Genomic DNA, 20586 nt, shown 5'->3' with positions numbered 1-20586 from the left:
TCCTGTTACTTGTGTATGTGAGCTGTTTGAACATGACAATGAAGAGAGATACTTGAATTTGTGTAAACAAACTTGGCAGCAGCCTTGATGAGCGTCACAGAAAACACTTTATTTTTTTCGTATACCATGATAGGTTATCATATTCTGATGGTCTGAGTGCTTGCTTGCTTGCTCTGGTGTTTTCTGAAATCTCTGTTCTTCAGTGCTTTCCTCAAATAATCTCTAGAATACGAAGTGAATTGGTTAGATTTTTACCAAGTTTTAACTGTAAAGAAATTCTTCTGCAAATGGGCAATTTTCATCTCACACTGAAACTCCTACACGAAAATGTGGTACAAATTCTTGATATTAAAGTAGTGAAGGATTCCTGTCCTAGGGTAAAACTGTATTGCTGTTCTGCATTGTTATTTTTCAACATGTAAGTGTTCATTAGGAAGGTGAATAAACTGAAGTACTGATTCTGCAGTAATTGAGTGTGACTCATCAAAATAGTCTCAATGTCAAATACTCAAGGGCTTTTAGAATCAGCATTCTTGAAGAGGAGATGGCTGTAAATTACAGGTATTTTCTCCACAGTTAATTCAAGCATCGTTAATCTCGCGACATAATTTCAGCACTGCAGTCACATGCTGCTCCACTAGGAGGAAACAGACACTGTGCAATGGATACTCCGTGATCTGGGCAACGCTGATTTTAAGGGGGTTTTTTAGTATGCATATACTTATGTATCTGGGTTTTTTTCAGCAGCATTGCTGTCTGCCTGAGCCCAGGCATCTGGAAGTGCTGCATAAATGTATTTGGGACTAAGCTGTTTGTGCACAGAGGCTTATGCGCTTTAAATCTAGGAGTGGTATTGCTCTTTCCCCAACAGCCAGCTGCACAGCTGACCACAAGCCCTACTAAAATTGTCACCGTATTGTTGCAGTTTGGACCTTGTTCTGGTGCACAGATTTGCACAGTTGCACAGCAGTTGGAGCGGCATTTTCCTTTCAGTGTAATACAGCTAGATAAAGACATAGAAATGTGAGTCACTGCTGTATCACAGTCGTTCCAATAACGGAAGAACATTGTATAATAGGAAGGATAAGAACGTAGGCATGAAACTAAATGTTGGTGTTGCAAAGAAACCTTGTCAGCTGGCTTCTCTTTAGCCGTTCCAAACATGGAAGGAAGTCTTGCTAAATTTGTTGTTTGTTTCAACTCCTGAAGCTTCAAGGCTGACCAAACCCATGCCGAGCCCTGGCTGGATTAGGCAGAAGAGCACCATCTCCCTATAGCGTGTGGGCAGGGAGGGGATGCCCCAACACTGCTGCCAGCAGGCTGAGTTCATCAGTGCTGTATTTCAGCCTGGTCAGACCAAACGCTTTTTCCATTGTCACGGGTACACATTAAGCCCAGCAGTGTTGGATACCCATTCCCCCAGTTGCTTTCTGCACCCAGGCTTGTGCTGCCCTGGTTTTCCCACACTGATGAGTGGCTTTTCTGCACTGGCAGGAGACAATCATTTTCCTAGAGCCATCGTTAATTTAGGATGGGTACTAGAGGCTGCTACTTGAAGCTATCTGCTGCTTGTTTTCTACTATAGCAGTGGTGCAGCTGCACTGACTGCAGAGCGTAGAGCATTTCTCTGGCATGATGATTTCCAGGCTGCCTAATCCTGAGGCTAATGCAGAGAGGAACTGAATAAAAACTAAATAACACAAAAATAAATAAATCAAATGTGTGGAGAGAAACAAGAAGGTGAAAAAGAAGAAATGAAATGGCAGGTGGGAGAAGCTAGAAAACACCATGTAACATTGTTCCAGGTGGTAGCAAAAAGGAATAAACCAAATTGCAGAAACTGACGTGTTGCTTTTCATTATACCTCTTAATAGAGCTAAGCACAAGGTCTACAAAGTGGCTGTTCATTAGCTCTGGGACTAAGCAGTCCTATTAGTCCAAACTCCTTGGAGCCAAAGGGGTTATGTGCCTCAAGCAGTCACCTGTTACTGTGTTTTTTCTTCCTAACTGTTCGTGAAATCCCACAGTACTGGTCAGAAAGTAAGGCACGCTCATGCTGTGGGTCCCCTGTTAGCAGTCCGGTGTTCCTCCATGCCCACCTTTGTAAACTGTTTAATTAGATGTGCCGTTATAATATATAGAAGGAGTATTTACCAGTATACTCCCTGAAGGCAGTAAAATCACAGTGGGCTTATGTAACTGTAGTGAAGCAGATCTCAGTCCAACTTTCTCATGTGCAGTTCGGACTGGTAAGAAAGTATTTATTTGGGTTCTCAAGTAACTTCTGTTGTCCTTGATACACAGCAGTTGCATACACCTCATGTAAGCACAGAGAGATCATTTCTCTTGTTGTTTTTTTCCTAGCTGAAGACTGAACCATCCCTCCTCTCCAATATGACATTGCACTGCCCTTAATCCACTCTGCTCTGCACCCTTTTTGTTATGCAGACTGCAGTTTTCTTTTGGTGTTTTTGAATGCATGGCACATTTATACAAAAAAAAAAAAAAAAAAAGCCTTCTGCTCTCTGGGAGAAGTCCGTAGAATAAAAGAGGAGCTTCCTGAGCATGCCAGAAATTATAGCGTTAATGTGTGAAGCATTCAAAATTCAGGATTTTTGCAAGGATCTGCAAGGATCTGCTCAGTAGCTGGAATGTTTGTGCCATTCAGTTAAGTCAGCCGGCAACAGAAAGAAAGAAAAATGAATGATAAGGTTACTGACACTGTAACTTTTCTCCAATATTTTTCTACAGCTGGCAAATATCACCATACGTGGTTAAGATGTGGTCAAGATGCACTGTCTGTTCACCACCAGGGCTCTTGCTGGAGTCTTGGGTACCAAAACAACGGCCAGAACAGACTTTCACTTCAGTAATTATTAAATTTGTTGCTCTTTTCAAACAGTGTGATCCTGCTCTTTCAATCTCATTCTTGGCTCCAATGTGTGAAGGTTAAATTACTTCTTAAGGGTTGAAAATCTGTTGTTTTGCAGATATATCTTGGCAGTAGAATATCGTTTAATAGAAGAGACTTTTTTTAATGCCAGTTGGCCGTGGGTTTAGTCAATAAATAGGTGTTTAATTTTACTGCAGGTGGAGGCAATGTAAGTAGCCTCTAGGGAAAGACAAAGAGGCATTTTAAATAAGCCTCTTGGCAGATTAGTCATCTTAAATCAAGTATGGGGGTTAACCTAAAGTATTAGGATGTGACTGGTAAAATGCCATCATGCATTTGTAAACCCTGAGCAACCCCCTGATAGAGATACGATACCATACTTGGAAAATATTTGTTTAGAAAGACAAAGGGAGTAATCTTTATCTACCTGTAAGCCATGAGATCAGGAGAAGGTACTAAAGACTTTGATCTAATGCCTCTATTTCAGAAAGATGCACAACTTCTTGATCAAGGATTCAACGCATACACCTCTCACTGCCATTTGCTAGGGTTGGAGGCAGCGAAAATATGTTTCATTTGTTCAGACTCTCCACAAATCATCAGTTTAGTTCCATCTTCTGCACCGCTTAATTAATGGTATGTTCCTATTCTCTGTGAGAGACCAGGCATGGAAGCCGGACTCAATACATGGCACGCTGAGGCTACACATAGCAGCAAAATTATGCCTTCTGACTTTCTCTCAATGCGCTTCCTGATGTTGCCCAACATTTTGTTGGCTTTTTTTGGCTGCAGACATGCATCGAGCTGATGATCTCAGACAACGGTCAACAATGACTTCAGGATCTCTTTCCTGAGCCGTGACACCAGTTCCAGGATCAGTATCAAAGACCTTTGGTTTGGGTTATTTCCTTCTACATGTGATACCTTACGGTTCTCCACATTGAAGCTCCTATGACAACATTGTCTCTTTTATTCGGTTTTGTCAGAGCCTGCAGGACTTATTTGCCGTCAGCGTGGCATTTGACTGCCCTAAGGAGGTCAGGAATATTCACGGACCTGGAGACTTTGTGCACACTCCCATCTACAGGTCGTGAATGAAGATGTTGAATAAAACCAGTCTCGGCAAACACCCACTGCTGGCTCCTCTCCACCACCAAAGTCCTTCTATTTGCTTCCCACCCCTCAACCTCCTCTCTCAGCCCAAAAATGAACCTTTCCTCCAAATTCTGTGATTAGTTTCTTTAATGATCACCAATAAAAAAATAAAATTGAAGGACGCTGAGGAAGAAAGGAACTATTGAAATGAAATTAGCTTTCTAATACAAAACAGACCTCCCCAAATTTACAGCTGCGGTTCTGTTTATAGAAAAGGTGATCCAGAAAATACACAACTGCCATGAATTAACCTCACAGTCATTTTTGAAATGTACTGTATTATCTCCAGAGAGTGTATGTTGGCTTTTGACACCATCCCTTTGTTTTCATCCTGGAAAACCCCAGATGTACCCTGGTTGCCAGGGAGGAGAGTAGTGTCAAAGACTTTGCATCAGTCAAAGCCAAATAAAATATTAATCATTGTGGGACCTGATGCCTACATGACAAGGCAGCAGCTAGAAAAGAAAGCAGGATAGCACTGTTGAGTCTTACAGCTACAACAACACACAAGAGTAGCTTAGATTTTCCTTTACTTAACAAGAACAAAAAAGACAGCACAGAACTTCTGTGAACTTAACGAAAGATTAAAAGCCCTGAGCTATTTTTAGAGGACACGATACAGCAACACTTCTGCTGTGAAATGGCAAGGAAAAAGAACTGCAACACCTGCTGTAATGCCAAATGAGCAGGACAGGCCCTCCTGCCTGCAGAAGCACCACCGCAGATGTTCTCACCCACCCAGCAAATTATTGCTTTTGCTGATCAACATTTCTGATCAGGACCACAGGTATGGCCCAGGTCAACTCTGTTGCAATCTGTCTGGCCAGCAGAAGCTACACAAGCGCAGCTGCCTGCTGCAGGAAGTGGCTGCGCAGGCAGCAGGATCCACGTCTCTCACACAGACCTCATGCAGATAACACGGCTCCAGCAGAGGAACTGGTTTTGGCGAGATGGGGAAGAAGTGGCTGTGAACCACGCAAAGGGACAGTGAAAATCCAGCAGTGCTTGTGGTCAGCATACCTCTACAGTACCGATATTTTGGCCAAGACCCAGCCCCACTAATCTGTTTACCTAACGTCCCCCTGTACTTCCACTGAAGTAGGAGCTTTTTTCCTGTACTAAACTGCCATGTGTCTTGCAGTTAAGTTATTAACTAGCTGTTGTGTTTGAAAAAGGGCTTTATCTCAGCGTAAAGTGATTCATTTTGTAATCCTCACTCAGTTCAGGGGAGCTCTGCAATCTGCTGGCGAGACATCCTCTTGCAGCACAAAGCAGTTTGTGCAAAACAAATGCGTGCGTAACATTTTGTAGGCATTGTCAGTCTTTGCATTTTCATCAGAGCGAGAGAGGTAAGACTGATTTCCAGCAACAGAGAGAAAGAGTAATCCAGAACTAAGCATAATTTTGCCAAATTAATTTTGTTTGGGTTGGTGGGGGTGAGGTGTCCCAACCACCTGCCCCTTCAGCAGCTGTTAGCAGCCACTTTCGCTTTCTCTTCCAGTGCAATTGCACAGCCTGGAGATAAGAAGTTTCTTTGGGAATCTTGCTGGTAGGTTCAGCTTTCAGCACAAACTCTTACAGTATCACACTCTGTGGCAATATTAATTATTTGTAATTTCTGGTATTCTCTCGGTTTAGCTCGTTTTGTTTTAGGGGAAGTTCCCAGATAAGATTAGTGAACTCCCTGTGCTGAAGTGTGAGGGTGGAATGAATGAGCAGAGGATAGTTGCATGTCGGTTGATTTCTATGTGCATAAATCTGACTAAAGCAGTATCAGGGAAAAGGAAGTAGGCAGTCTTTACTTATTCCAATTACTCATGCTTTCATTATTTCTTTTAAATCCTTCCAGGCCCACTTCTGTTAGCTCTAAGGATATCTAGATGCCGTTCAGGACTAGGTACTTGAAGAGTCTTTAAATTCCAATTTTTTGCCTTTTAATTCCCTTCTTTTTTCCACCAAGATTTCGAGTTCAGGTAGATTGCAGTGTTATACAGGCACTCATGCAGGTCTGAAATGCCATCTACGTTCTTCTCTCTGTGTTTAGACCCAGATCAGCCGAAGCGTCTCACATCTCTGGAGGGGGGAATATCTTTCCGCAAGGTTCAGGCTGGCATCCGAACCTTGCAGCAGCTGCTGCTGCTGAGACCAGGAACCTTCTCTCTGCCAGACACGTACCACTTGTGCTTTTTTTTTTTCACTATACTGCTCAGTAATTTTTTTGTGTGCAAGGCTTGACCAATCTGTGGGATTTCTCTCCTGTGTCAGCACCCCCCTGGGAAAATTCACCACGGGGGGAACTGAAGAGAGGAGTTTATGCTTGCAGCCGTCTGACTCCTAATCTTTAGGGCTGGACAGTAACGACTGTTGAGAAGGGGATATTTGTGAAGGAGAAACGTTAAGTTTTCTGACCAGCCTTGTTACTTCAGAAGGGATCTTTCTGAGTTGTTACTACTGTCTTCCCCATGTTACCCAATTAAGAGAGTGAAACAAAGTGTTCCATGAACAATGAACTAATGAAACTTACTTTGATAATTTATATGCTATGCTCCTTCCTCTCACTCCTCAATACCCTAATTTTCCCTGTGACATTCCTGTTCCCTTGATACATTACTTTCACCAGTAAATCCCCCAGATCCCATCCAGTTCTCCCAACCACCTGCCACATCTCCCTACTATGGGACGGGGAAGAGGCTGCAAGTAATAGCTGAGCTCACTGCATTGTTGTTCCTTTAATGTCAGCGCTGATTCTTGATACACGTCAGCCCAGTTTTATAAAACCTGAGGGAATGTCATATATCTGCTAAAATTCATTTTCCTACCTCCAGCCTCATTTTCCCATTCTGCATCCTACTAATGTTAAACATGACTTGACACTAGCAGATACCATGGCAAAAGTGCAGATCTAATATTCACTGAGTCCACCTAGTTCTATAAAGGAAAGAAACAGCAAAAAGAGAAGCCAGTAATTACAGGCTGACAAATAGAGCTGATACCTGCCCCAGAGAAAAGAAATGTTAATGAAGCCTCCTAGCCAGGCTTTGGGGTCCTGTGAGTGAATGCAGGGCCTTGTGCATACCTTCCTCCACCCACGGGGAGTTAAAATTCGTATTAGAGATTAATCCCTTGTCCAGTTCTGATCTGGTGTCAGGCCAGGTGCGCCCACCTCCCATACAACACCCGCGCCTAGAAAGCCTTTGCTAAGGCGCTGTTTTAAGCGGCTTTAAAGGTCCGTACCCACTGTAAGGGTCCGACACCGTCCCCATGCTCGGTCTGCTCTGGCTTGTGCTCCCTCTGATCTGCCGGAGAGAACACACACAAACCGCGGGATGGCGGCGAACCGGGACAGCTGGAGAGGAGCTCGGGCGCATTTCTGGCCGCCGAGACCCAGCGGAGGGGGCACGGCCCCCGCCCGCCACCACCCGGCTCTGGCCGCGCCCGGCGGCAGCTCTCCCGGCACAGCCGAGGGGCGCACGCTGCCCCGCTGGCTGGCGGCGGACCGGGGCGGCGGTGGGGGTGCCCACGGGGGGTGTCACCGCTCCCTCGCACGGCCGGGGTCGGTTTAGCGGGCGCTAGGCCCCGCTGCCGCCGCAGCCGGCCGACGAACGCAGGCGCTGCCCGCGCCGGCCTCGCCGAGGCGCCAGGGCCCGGGCGCGGCCTACCCCCGCGCCGCCGCCGCCGCCGCCACCGCCCCCTCAGCGGCGGCCGGGCCCCCCGCCCCACCGCGGGCCGGGCCCGGCCGGGCCGGGCGGCGGAGGCGGAGCCACGTCCGGGGCGGGGCGGCGCCGCGGCCAGTCGCTGCCTCAGCGGCGGGGTGGGCGGCGCGGAGCGGCGCGGCGCGGGGTGATGGAGCCGCGGGTCCTCGCCGCCCGCGTCCCGGCACGCAGCGCCCGCTGAGGCCCGCCCGCCGCCGCCGCCGCGCGGCCGCCCCTCTCCTCCCGCCGCCCCCCGCGCACCCCCGGGAAATGGCCACGGAGCCCCCGCGGCCGGCGCCGCCCGCGGCGGGGCGCCCCGAGGGCGGGTGCGGGCGCTGCGCGGGCGGCGGGCGCGGCGAGGCAGAGGAGGCCGCGGCCCAGCCGGCGCTCGGCGCCTCCGCGGGCCCCGCGGCGGCGGCGGGGGGCCGGCGGCGGGGGCTGAACGGCTGCGTGCCGCTGTCGCACCAGGTGGCCGGGCACATGTACGGCAAGGATAAAGGCGGTGAGCGGCGGCGGGGCGCGGGGAGGGGGGCGGCGGCGGCGGCGGCGGCCCGAGCCGCCCGTGAGGGGCTTCCCCGCCCTCCCGTTTACCTTAATTCTTCCCAACCCGGTGGCGGCGGGGCGGCTTTCGCTTCAATTCTCCTCACGTCCCGCTGGCGGCGGCCGGCAGCTCTGCGGGGGGCGGGGGTGACAGGCGGGCGCCGCTCCCGGGCGGCGGGGCGACGCGCAGGGCCCCTCAGGCGCGGCGGGCAGGGCTTGCAGCCCCGGGGGCGCCGCTCTCGCCAGCGCCGGGTTCTGCCGGGCTGCGCGGCGGGTGCCCGTTCGGCCCCGGGCGCGGCCTCACCGGCCGGGGGGTGTCGGTGCGCAGTCAGGTGCGCACCTCGGCGCTGCGGGGCCCGGCTCCGTGGCCGGCGCTGGCGGGGCTCGGCCGGTGTGGGCGGGTTGTGGACGGAGCGGTGTCGCCGCTGCTGGGTATCTCTTCTGGTGGTTTTGCGTAAATGGTAACGGCCCATCAGGTGCGTGTTAACCTTTAAGCCAAAGGGCCTCTGTAGTCCGGCTTCGTTCCCGCAGGTACCCTTTAAAAAAGTGGGAATTTAGGATGGTGCACTGGTATCCTCAGAACGAACGCTGGAACCGGGCTTTACCTCACGGGAACCCCCAACCTCTATCGCCACTGGAAGCTTCGGCAAAGTACTAGCAAGAGGTTTACCAACCAGGGGTAACTTCTTAGTTGCTTGTTTATTTGATGGTAAGAGTAATTCTGAACCAGTGGCTAGTAAGCAGTCTAATAATACAAATATCATGAAGATACAGTGTTACTAAAGCATGCCACCGGTAGTTTTAAATGTCTGTTTTAATTCTAGGTTGAGGAGCAAGGTGTTGGCCCTTCCGATGAAGGCGCATTTTAATACAGGCAGTGCTCAGTGCCAGAGTGAGCGGCCAAGTTGATGTTGCCAGGTGGCATCTCTCGCCCTTCCAGGATGTCACATTTGGTATCACTGCGGCCTCTGAGTCAAATGCAAAGTATATGTCCATTCAGCTCTCGGTGTGCCCTTTGGGAGTAGCTATAACCAGTACCTGCTGTTATATTACCTTTGAGCCCCGTTAGTAGGAATGCCTCTGCCAGATAGGCCAAGGGCTGAACTTCACAACGTCTTCAGCTGTCAGGGCGTGGAATTACAGAACTAATGGCACTGGGAGTTGGTCTTATCTCCAGCTTACATCCATGGTGTGTATTGCTACTGATAATCTCCACAGCGAAGTCATTCTTGTGCCTTGCCTCTGTTGCAACTGGTGCAATAAAATGTTGAGGGAGGGGTGTTGGATCCTTGGAGATGTACATCTTTGTTGTTGTTCCCACATCATAACATGGGGTGGGATCAGGCAAAAAAGGCTCACTTCAGGGAGAGCCTCACCTTTGGCATGTCAATTTTATTGCAGTTAGATTGAGACAACATGGGTGATACACTATCTATATTGTGTGTGCAGCTCAAATGGGTTAGATAAAGCTAGCTCTGCTACATCTAATGAGCAAGACAAATTTTCTTGCAAAGGTACTACCATGTTTGATGATCTTGTCTTAGAAACAGACTTTTAGATTTAAGTGAAGACCAATGCTGCTCTGGCCTTCACAGGTCTCTTTTTCTTGTAACTGAATCTTCTCATTTTATTTCTTTATAGATGTTGTATGTAGGAGTGCTGGCAGTTGAGATGCTAAAGATACAGGGTCATGTATAATTTTGCGATGCTGCTCCCCATGGTGTCTTTGTTGTGAAAGTAGTGGCCAGATGCTTGAGTATATGTAGTTGCTAATAGCACCAGTAAGGAATGTCCCAGGCAATCTCTGTGTCAGAATCTGTGAGAACTTAAAGCATGTTAGAGGAGACCGGTGTGTCTTCTGCCCTCTCCACTGCGTTTTCTGCCTTTACTGTCAGTAGTCAGCCTTCCCGCTGTCTCCCATTCTGCCCGTTTCTATCCTATTGAACCTTTATCGTTTTAAAGCCTAAAGCTATAAAACCAGTGCGCCTTTTTGTCAGGATACCTCTGTTGCTTTGCATACGGCTTGAAGGTTGTACCTGCCTGGTGCCAGTATCTGAGCTGTTCACTGATTCAAGCTCAGAGCCTTCCTTGTTCTGCCCAGCTTCTTCCTGCATGTCACTTCTGTCCTCTGCATTCCACTTCCCTTCTGTCCCCTCATAGAGACATACAGAGGATTTGAAGGTATCCAAAGCATTTTTAAACTTTTTTTTTTTTCTTAAAATATACCTTAAACTTTCTTTGCCATAGGCTTTGTTCCCTCCTTCCTGATGGCAATCTCCACCCAACAGAGACTTCTGCACCTGCCTGTGGTTTGGTGCTTACACCCACGAAGTGCTGGAGGTCCCCAAGTCATTAGTGGGATTCTGTACTAAAGGAGCCATTCTCTTTCCTTGGGACTTTTGTAGCCATGCAAATCACAAAACTTCAAACTCTGGCTGCTGGTTTCACAATGCAAAAGTGAAGGTGGCACATAGATACTGGTCAGTCCTTATTAGATACCCTGAGAGGACAGAGGATCTTTTCTAAAGTAAATACTCAGTGTATTTGTGCAGAAAAGGTTTGTCTATATTTCAGTGAAGCATGTGGATTGGATGTGATTTTTTTTCTTTTTTGTTTAGAAGAGCGTGTAGTCTGTATTCATTATTTTTGCAGTAGATTTGAGTTCCAGAATGCTAGCAAGCTTTCTGTACAGAGGCACAGAGAAATGTTTGTGAAATATTTCAGAGTTTTAATTTTGGTATAGTTCTGCTGCTTCTTTAGAAGTGTTAAATTGCTGAAATAAAGAATAAATTATTCATATATTAAACCGATACTACTCCTGATCTGTGCTGAAAAACCCCAGGAACCCTAAAACAAAGCCATGAACCAACATCCATATGTTAGTATGATCTACAGGTGATGGTATCCTATGGTGGTTGTTGTAGATCAGTGGGAAGGTTACGGCATTTTCATCTTTGTGATGAATGTTGAAACACGTGTCTTTGGTTTTCAGTCCTGCCTCAGTCACAGTTACAGAGTAGGTGCTCTAGTCGGTCAAAAAATCCAGAGGATAAGGGAACTTCAGACAGTGTCAGGTTATATTAAACTCTTTTCAAGTAGTATGAATCAACCAAATAGTGTATGGGTTCTACCTAAAGGAGTATTTGCTTGATCTTTCTACCTTGTGGATTGTCTACTTGTCTTATCAAAGCCAACATGCAGATTTTGAGGAGTATGTGTTATAAAACCTTTTTTTAATGTTGTGATTGTTAGCAATTTGCATTAAAAACACATGCCGTTCAAATACTTCATGCAGTTTGCTGAGTGGCTTCCAGCACATGTCAAAAAGGGTACAGAGGGTGGGGAAAGAAGTTATTGTCTTGAAGATGTTGTGGTAGTCTGCATGTTGTTGTGTGGCATATATTTCTAGTTCTGGAAAGTGTACAAAATCCAACTTTCAGCAAGCAACATGACTTGAGAAACTGGTTTATGCAAATTTTTAAAACCACTCATTGTTCATTGGCACAGCCAACTAATGAAAAGACTTTTCTAAGTCTGGTGGTTGTTTTAAAATAAGTGTCTTAAGCTCTAAAGATTTTGTTTAGTTTCCAGGACTTCACAACAGAGCCCATTCTAAGATAATGCTTTCTGAAAAGTGAAAACACAATTGTTGTTAGAACTCTAAACTCTTTTTGGGACACAAAGCTCCTGGCTCGTTTCACTGTGTTTCCTCAAGTGGTAAGCTGAAGATGGAACCTATTTTGAATATTTTGGATACAGTTGACATTTTTACTTCCCTTTTAAGCAAAATAAATTGCTATCTGGAAAGCTATGAATAAATCCTAGGAGAAAATTTCTTTTCCAGAAGTGGGTTTTTCTTTTTCCCTTGCAACTGATGAACTTGAAAGTTAGAGTGCATTTCACAGGGATGCAGTTACTTTTCTCTGTTCTTGCCCATATCCATCTCTTGAGTATCCTTAGATACTTGGTTACATTTCTTATGCAGCTACTCTGCAATGTTGCTGGCTGAAGAGTCATTAAGGCTGTTTCGGGACGGTATTTGGGGTCTTTCTGGTGCAGGCGTGTTGAAGATGGTTGCCTGGCTGAGGTGAAATTCTGTGTTATAATTGTGGGAAATAGAAATAGTAGCATCTGATTAGCATGAAGTGCTATAGGGGTGCTGCTTCTCGTAGTACAGAAGTGCTCCTTCTATGCCACTAGTACAGAAATACATTGACAGGACAAATTACTAGTGCAGCTAGCAGGAAAGGCATTAAACTTGGTACTGACTCCTTTAACTTCTTGGCATTGTTGGAAAACCAGCTTATCAGTTACTTAAGAAGGGAGTGTCTATGTAATCTTCCATAGTTGAATCAATGTTTTTTTTGGGTGGAACTTTTAATGTCAAATCCCAGTACTGTGTTGGCCTTGAGCAGAATTATACCCAGGAAATCATCTGATGGCTGGAAAAAGAGGAATGCAAGCAAACCTCTGCTAAGGGTTTTGTGTAGGAGCTGCCAGTTTCGACTGTACTGTGCATGTACTGAAAGCAGTACAACTTTGCAAATAGGTTGTCCCTGATGGTGTATTTGCTATTTGGTGGGGGTGGGGGTGTGTAGTTCTTAGAACTACGTCCTGATGTATATGCTTCCTTTCCAGGTATACTGCAGCATCCAGATGGGACTGTCCTGAAGCAGCTGCAGCCACCACCTCGTGGTCCCAGGGAGCAGGAGTTCTACAACAAGGTGAGCGTCCTGCAGGGTGGAGGGAGCTGGCTTGCTGTGGGTGAAATGGGTGTGCCTTCCCGTAGAAGTACACCCTTATTGTTGTGGCTGGGAAAGTGCAACAGAAATATCTGAATGGTAGGTCACCAACAGCCTTGTCGTGGTATCTGTGTGCTTTCTAGAACTTCCTCTTCTTTGAATATCTGTCCATCTGCCAAAGCTACTTCACTTGCAGGATTTAAGCTTGCTCGTTTGCTCATGGGACAGCAGGGTTTTCACAGCATCTAAGATTTTATTGAAAAGACTTGTATTATTTCCGTCTATGATTAAAAGGTGGTATATTTGATCCCATCTTTCTCATGATGCCGAGTGTCTCAGAATGGGTTCCATCTAAACTTAGCATGTCTTAGTCTTCCACCTAGTCTGGTTTACTGCTAGAAATATGGCTCTGTTGACTGTATTAAAACTGTTCACTGTATTAAAACTCAGCTCCTGGGTCTCAGAGCAATTGTAGAGTGGCAGTGGTGATGGACACCAACTCTGTATCAGGTAATAGGCAACACTCATCACTGACCCAGGGCAGCAACTTCCTTCTGTCGCACCCAAAGGTTTCAAAGCCAGCACACTTTCTTTCTTAAGCAAGACACTGCTTTAGTCAATAAAAAGTGAATCTCTCCAGTTTTTAACTGTAGTTTGTTGCAATTTTCCTATTGCTTATGTTCAGTTTGCTTATCATTAAATTTAATAACATAAATCAGGAGAGTTGTTGCTTGTTGTCTATGAGGGTAAACTGGTTTTAGAGCTGCTTTCTCTTACCGACCTAACTGCCGGTGATAGTCTGTCACGTGTTCTTTCTGTATCAGCTTGATGTGTCATCCCTTTCTATGGCTTATTCAGTATGAAGAACTGTATGCAGGATGAGAGAGGAGTCTTGAGACCCTCTTTTTGTTGCGGTGTTTGGTGGTTGGGGTTTTTTTCGTGGTTAACTTGAATATCCTTCTAGGAAAAAAAAATATCAGAAGACCTTAAGTATTTTGTGGAAGTGCCTCACATTAAAACCGGCTGAGCAGTGTGCTCTAGGTGAAGAATGTGTTTGCATGCTAGAATTATTCGATAATTCTCCTGATGGGACTGCTAGACAAAACAGCAGCTCTTGAGTTAGTAGGAGCTCAGCAGGAGCCAGTTAAATGGAAATGTAAATATTTCTCTGAGGTTTCTCAGTGACTGTCATTTAGATGAGGTTAAGAAAGTTGCAGTCCAGCCTAAGCAGTAACTCTTCAGCAGAAGGAGGAAGTTTGAACAGACTCTTTTGAGTGTCAGGCCACTTACTCTTCTGTGAAATCCTGAGGGATGGACAGTAATGTGCTATCACTGTCTAAAGGCAGTGCATAAGGAGGGTAAGCTTGAGCATTGCCTAGATGTTAACCGTTCACAACACAGGCTTTATCATTTTGCCTGTTGCTTACACTGCCATGACAAGCTGTGAGCAAGACCCTGGGCAAAATCTTCAAGGAAGAGGTCTGTGTTAGCGCCCTTGTTACTGTGCCACGACACAGTGGAAGAAGTTGGTCTCGATGCTGGTAACTTGCAAAGTTAGGTTCAATTATGCATGCCAGGGCCTTGCCAGGTTGCTTCTGACACTAAGTTTTTTTTGGTTATAAGCTATTTGTGAAAGGGCTTGGGCAATTCTCAAAAAATAATGGGAGAAAGGGAAGGGTGTATACGGAACTAGTTGTGCGTGAACTAGAATGGCTTTTTGTGGGAGAAGGGAAGGAGAGCAAATGCCTGTATGTTATGTAGGTGAAAGTACAGGAGAAAGGTCTTGGGGATTTATCGCTTCTCGGTGATTAACTACTATCATGTTTGCTGTCAGGCCAGAACCATGTGATGTGGGATATAGACACCCAAGCGCTGCCTGTCATTGTTACAAGATGAGGATTACTGTGGATTGTGAGGTTCATTGTAAGGTACAGGTTCACATACAGCTTGATAGAATAGCTCGTTGCTGCCAAGAGGGAAAAGCCTTTCTTGCCGTTCTTGTCCTTTACTTTGTCCTGTCCTGTGCTGGTGCTTTTTGGACACGATGAACTGATCTGATTTCCCTAAAAGATGGCAAAACTTCCTTGTGTTCGTAGTCTATCAGTTTTAGTGATTAAACTGTGGGGGCAGTGGGAACAACAGCAAGATTGCCCTGTTTCGGTGCCTGAGCTCAACACATCTTATAATCAAAGAGACGTTATCACCTTGGAGTGGGCTAGTGAGCCTCCAGAGAATGGGGGAAGGAGAACTTTACCAGTCCTTGAGACAAGGGGTTGTTTACCAGGTGGTCTAGTACAGGAGGTGGTGAGAAACAGTGCAGAAATAGAACGGGTGAAACAAGAGTACTGTATCCCAGGCTGTCACTTTGTCAGGCCTAGACAGTAAGTCCGTTGGTAAGATGGTAATAATGGTTGCCCATTAGTATATGTGGATTAATTGTGACTTAATTTCTGCACCTGCTTTTCCATATGTGCTTATATCTGTTCTGTCTGTAGTGATAGATCAATTACTGCTTCCTTTGCATGCTACCTTACCCTGGCCTGAATTAAGATTAGTACCTCAGTACCTGGCCCAGAAAAAGTGTTTTGTTTTTTTTTTTTTTACTTAGGGGTAAAGCTCACCTCAGCTGAAGTAATTAAGAACCTCAGTAGCAAGAAGATGAGAGTGTCTCAGTTTCAGCTGCACAAGTTGGCTGGAGAGCATCTATCAGAGATTTGAGGCAGAAGCGTCTTCCAGTAACCATCAGTGACCAGGAAGTGGTATTTCAGCATGCAGTCTGAGTGCTTGTGAGCTGGAGGTTGCAGGGAGTGTGTCATGATAGGAGATTACGAGGCTTTAAGAGACAAGTTTGACTAACTCTGATATATTTAACCTGACACCAGGCAGATACCATCTTCATTCTGGTCAAGACATTCTTCTCTTCTGAAGTTGCTAGATTTGCGTTCAGCTGGATGGGTGAACATGACAGAGGGCCATAGTCTGTGTCCATGAATCACCAGAAGTTTCTTCCCATGGTTTTTGATGGGTTATTTTCTATTGAACATGAAGCTGAGTGCTGACTGGTAGAGCCCAAACAAAATGGGCTTCTCTTTTTGGCATGGAAACTTGAGCAAGACACTGTAGTGCAAAATACTAATAGTGATCTAAAACCTGCTCAGAAATGGTGGCAAGTTAAGATGTTGAAGAATTTCACAGGTCTCTGTCAAGGTGGAAAACTGGAAAAATCTCTCATTTAATTCCTACTCAGACTGCCATTAGGTTACCTTCCTGTGTTCCTGATAGTGTATTTTCAGTTTAGCAGTTTAAAAAAACCAACAAAACCAACCCACCCTCTAAATACAGGTCTCCTTTCTTAAGAGATTATTTCACCAAGTAAACCAGACTTTTATCTCTGCTACAGCAATATGTGTCATTCTCTGCTGATGGGGAAGTGGCTTGCCATGGTTCTGTGTTGTGAGGGAGGGGAAACACAGAATGTGACAAGGTGATTGTGAAGCCTTCCCATGATAAAATGTAGTGGAACAATGAGCGGTTTGTAGTAATTGTTAGTAACTTACTATCTGTTGCTTAATTTGTCATTGGAGTGTGACTTTCCAATGGTAATGTCTGCTTCCTACTGAGTTCTGTAAATATGAGTAATTATTAAATGAAAATAATAACATTTTAATTTAGTTTGTGCAAACTCCCTTCCTGTACCTGAGGGCATGAACTTCTCACAAACATTGGCTGCATAACCGTGGAGTGTTCTAGCAGGTCTTCTGGTAGCCTTATCTGGGTAAAAAATCTGGAGTTTTTTTAACCTTGAATAGCTACAAGATACTTTGTTTTGGATAGGTATGAGCACAAGGGAATGAAAAAAAAATTGGAGGGTTGTGTTTTTTCAGGACTCTATAGTCTGCAACAGTTTCCATCTAATGGAAATACTTGGTGAGAACCTGTAGGTGGAGGCACTCTAAAGGCCTGCTTTTTTTTTTTTTTTAAAGGAGTTTCAGGAGGGAGTGGCACACAGAGATGTGGAAACAGGAAAATAGTGTTTGGAAATGTAATATATTATGTAGTAGTGACCCATTTCCACTAAAGAAAATTAATTGTTAAAAGGCAGTATGTGTTTATGGTAGGCTGCCTACACATGCATGCTAAGAAATCCACTAAAGCAGGCTACTAGTTGCTGTGTTTTAGTATTTGGCTTCAGCTTGCTTTATGCCAGGGTGCATTTATACAAACTGAAACAGTCTGATTTAATTCAGCAGTGTTGGGGAGAGGGAAGAAGCCCATCAGCCCTCCTATGGTGATCTCTTCTGGCAGCTGAGTGGGGAACAGAAGGAAAAACATCCTTTGACAAAGTTAGTGCAGTCACTTACTGCATGAGGTAAAACCTTGCATAGCTGGGTACAGAGCTCTTGTCTCAGACATGCCAGGCTGTATCCAAGAGCACTGTGTGCTAGCATAACTCTTCCCATTTAAGAGCTATCCTCTTCAGCACGAGGTTTTTCTTAAATTGACACATCAAGTATGTAGTGTTGCAGAAACTGCTGTCCTGTTGATGCCCTGAAGAGGGGAAGCTGGAATGTCAGGCTTAAAACGGGGCAGATGCTTTTGCAGGCAGAAAAGGACAGAGCCTGGGCTGCAAGTATTTAAAACTGAGGAAAAGAGAATTTACAGTTGTTGAGGTTACCTTCGTGACTGCAGTTTCCTACAAGCTGTGTGTTTAGCACTAAGAGGTGGAGTGTTACTTGGGTTCAACAGAACAGGAGAAGGTCGCTGAACTGTTTTGAAATGGCAGCTCTTTCACTTCTGATTTCTGGCATTTGCTTGGTGGGGCTGTAACCTTCTGTTTACTGTGTGTCTGTGTTCTGAGTGTGGCATACTGAAGTTTTGAAGGTTGCTAACGCGGTAGTTAATAAACTGGGATTTTATGATTAGCAGATCAATAAATGTTCCTGTAAACTTTTACTTGAATTGGCCTTCTGCTTTTCGATGGTGACAGCGTGATGCTTGGGGTATGAGTAGTACGCCTTGGCCCCTCATCCTGCCTACTGAAAACTGTCCTGAGAAGGCTCTTGCAGCATGGACAACTTCCAGTGCTTACATTTTTTGTCCCCCTCTGTTTGCTAGTGGCTGCGTATCAGAATTGTCATAGCTGGTTCTTGTGATGTTGCAAAGTCATGGCTCCAAGTAACATACCTGCAGTACTATAAGGTTTCCAAGGCTGCTGTAACACAACTCTGAGCTGAACTGTCGGATACCCTTGTCCCAGAGTGCAAGGGTAGTTTTGGGAGGATTGGAATGAAAAGGTGGATGGAGTTCTCCCAGTCCCAGCTCAGGTCTAGTAGCATTCTACCTCTATCCCGGTGCTTGGGAACCAAGGGATCTGATTCACCCCACGTAGCATCGGGAAAAGATAATCAGGCTAGTCAGCTGGCCCTTCTGGATAACAGATCTTCCACCCATTGCCAATTACTAATGGTTTTGTTAGCTGCTGTAGCAGTAGTCTGAAAGTTCAGGGTTCAAGCCCTGCTGCCATATAATATGAATGCAAGGAAGCGGTTACCACTGTAGATAATGGAAATTGTTTTTCACTTCTGTTAAATGTCCTGAAAACAAAGCCAGGATGTAAGACACACAAATAGCTCCAGCATGTAAAAGAGATTTACGTTACTTAGGTGAGAGTCAAGCACTTGAAAGCTAGGAAGTAATGGTTTCATGGTTGCCCGCACAATTGTTCTTCTGAACTTTTGTTGGATGCATTATAATGCAGCTTTCAATAGGGCAATGACCTGTCTTTCTGTTTTGTTTCCTCTAAAGAACTTAGTAATTTTGCAACCTGACATAAGGCAGATTTAATATTGTTTGTGCAACTTCTTCTGTCTGTCTTGTAACAGTTGTTAGTCTTTGAGTTTGTGACCAGAGGATAACATGTTAGTGAAGACCCAATTATGTTAATATTCCTGAAGTCATAGTTTCTTGTGCTTCTGTGGTTACAGAGAAGAAACATGGGAAGTATGCCCCTTTGGACCATTATCAATAATCTTCTCTTTACTGTTTATTTCATTCTCAATAACCTGCCACTAGTCCTGTGCAGTGGCTTTTCATTAGTGCTTGATGCTTGCTTGCTTCTTTTTTGCATTGTCTAATTCTAATTAGTATTCAAGCAGCTTAAGGCAGTGCAGAAGACTTCTGGTGACTTCCCTCCCCCTCCATGGTACAAAATCAAGCCAGCAGCCTGAAAGATGTGTTTTGGCCTGGAAGCTTTTGCATAGAGTTGCAAGAACTGACTCATAAGGCTCAGCCCCCTTTCAGACTATATAGCACAAATCACGATAAGGCAGTATGTGTTCTGTAAACTGTTCTCTGCTAGTGACGGAAAAAGAAGGGAATTGGGGAGGCAAAGTATGTCTTGCTTCAGGATGAATTACCCTATTTTGTGAACTCAGTTAATGGGTTTTATAGTCTTGATTTAGATTATTATCTTTGACTGAAAAAGGAGTGGATGATGGCCATCATGCTGCTATTGTGTACTAAAATATCCTTATCCTGTGATCAAGTCTCCAGCTGAGGTTCTGATTTGTCAGTCTTGTATGGACAAAGCTTGGAGAAAAAGGATGCCCGGTTTTCTTAACATCTTACATTGGGGATGCAGTGCTTTGCCCAAACCTTTCTTTACTATTGCATTCAGAACTGTAGCTCAGTATCCTGAAGGGCTGTCTTTAGCCGTGTCTCATTCTGTTACATCCAGACCTGCTGCATTTCCAGTAAGAGGTAGCGGTACTGAAGTGTGCAAATTACCTGTTTGCAAATGTGGTGGGCACGTTCTGATACAGTCCATTTCTGCCCTTGGCAGCATTCTTCCTGCTGAGAAACTGACTGGGAGGGTTTGTGTTCTGCAGGGGAAATAAGCAAATTTAAGTTCCCAAACCAGTGTGTGAAATTGCCTCACACTCTATACTTTAAACCATGATCCTGGACAAAAGTATTGTAATAAAAAGAAGGACGCGCAGGACTCATCAGCTAATGAGAAGAAAATGGCTTTTTGATCAAATTGTGAAATACTGTCAGGATGTATTCATATCTCTTTCACATTAGGAGTTGTCTAGGAGAGGTGAAGAATGAAGTGTAGGTCTAAATCTGCTGGGTTTCTACTACTGTCCTATAAACACTGACATTTTATGTACTTCAGGTCACTATTAAATGACTGAAAGCCTACTGTACCAGGACAGTAAGACTTAAAAAATACGGCAGATTTTTGTGATTCTTGCACCCTGTAGCAAGAAAAGCTTGAAGGGGATGCACTGCACGGTAGAAGGTTAACAGTGAGCATCTGTTCCCTGTGCTCCTTGTATGTTGTGTGCCACAGAATAATCTACAACCAGCTTTATTAAATCTTAAGAAAACCTCACAAAAGGAAACCATAAAGGGCCATTATTGCAATTTGATGCTGTTGGGGAGCTACTAGGTGGGGTAGCTAACAGGCTTGAGTAGTCTACAGTCGATGCTATGTAAGCAGGACAAAAAAACCCCAGTTCTCTTACCAACCTGATTTTAAGCAATATTCCTTCCCGAGAGT

At 45.2% G+C, this 20586-nt stretch overlaps 1 protein-coding gene and 1 long non-coding RNA gene across 2 annotated transcripts in view; one reads left to right on the top strand and one right to left on the bottom strand.

Annotated features, from left to right (window-relative positions):
• Nucleotides 1-607: 607 nt before the first annotated feature.
• LOC129736885 (uncharacterized) lies at nucleotides 608-12908 on the bottom strand. Its single transcript, XR_008734027.1, has 3 exons — nucleotides 8332-12908; nucleotides 7283-7344; nucleotides 608-5013 (listed from the first exon to the last, which is right to left on the bottom strand). It is a non-coding gene; the product is annotated as an uncharacterized LOC129736885 (long non-coding RNA).
• IPMK (inositol polyphosphate multikinase) overlaps nucleotides 7860-20586 on the top strand; it is a 44426-nt gene continuing 31699 nt past the window's right edge. The window contains exons 1-2 of the mRNA XM_055721409.1: nucleotides 7860-8242; nucleotides 12919-13004. Coding sequence (XP_055577384.1) covers nucleotides 8011-8242; nucleotides 12919-13004 — 318 coding nt within the window. The 5' untranslated portion in view covers nucleotides 7860-8010. The remainder of the gene's footprint in view (nucleotides 8243-12918; nucleotides 13005-20586) is intronic.

This window comes from Falco cherrug, chromosome 9 (assembly GCF_023634085.1).
Source record: "Falco cherrug isolate bFalChe1 chromosome 9, bFalChe1.pri, whole genome shotgun sequence".
Taxonomy (NCBI): domain Eukaryota; kingdom Metazoa; phylum Chordata; class Aves; order Falconiformes; family Falconidae; genus Falco; species Falco cherrug.
The sequence above is the reverse complement of the archived record's forward strand: the minus strand, read 5'-3'. Positions and strand labels throughout refer to the sequence as shown.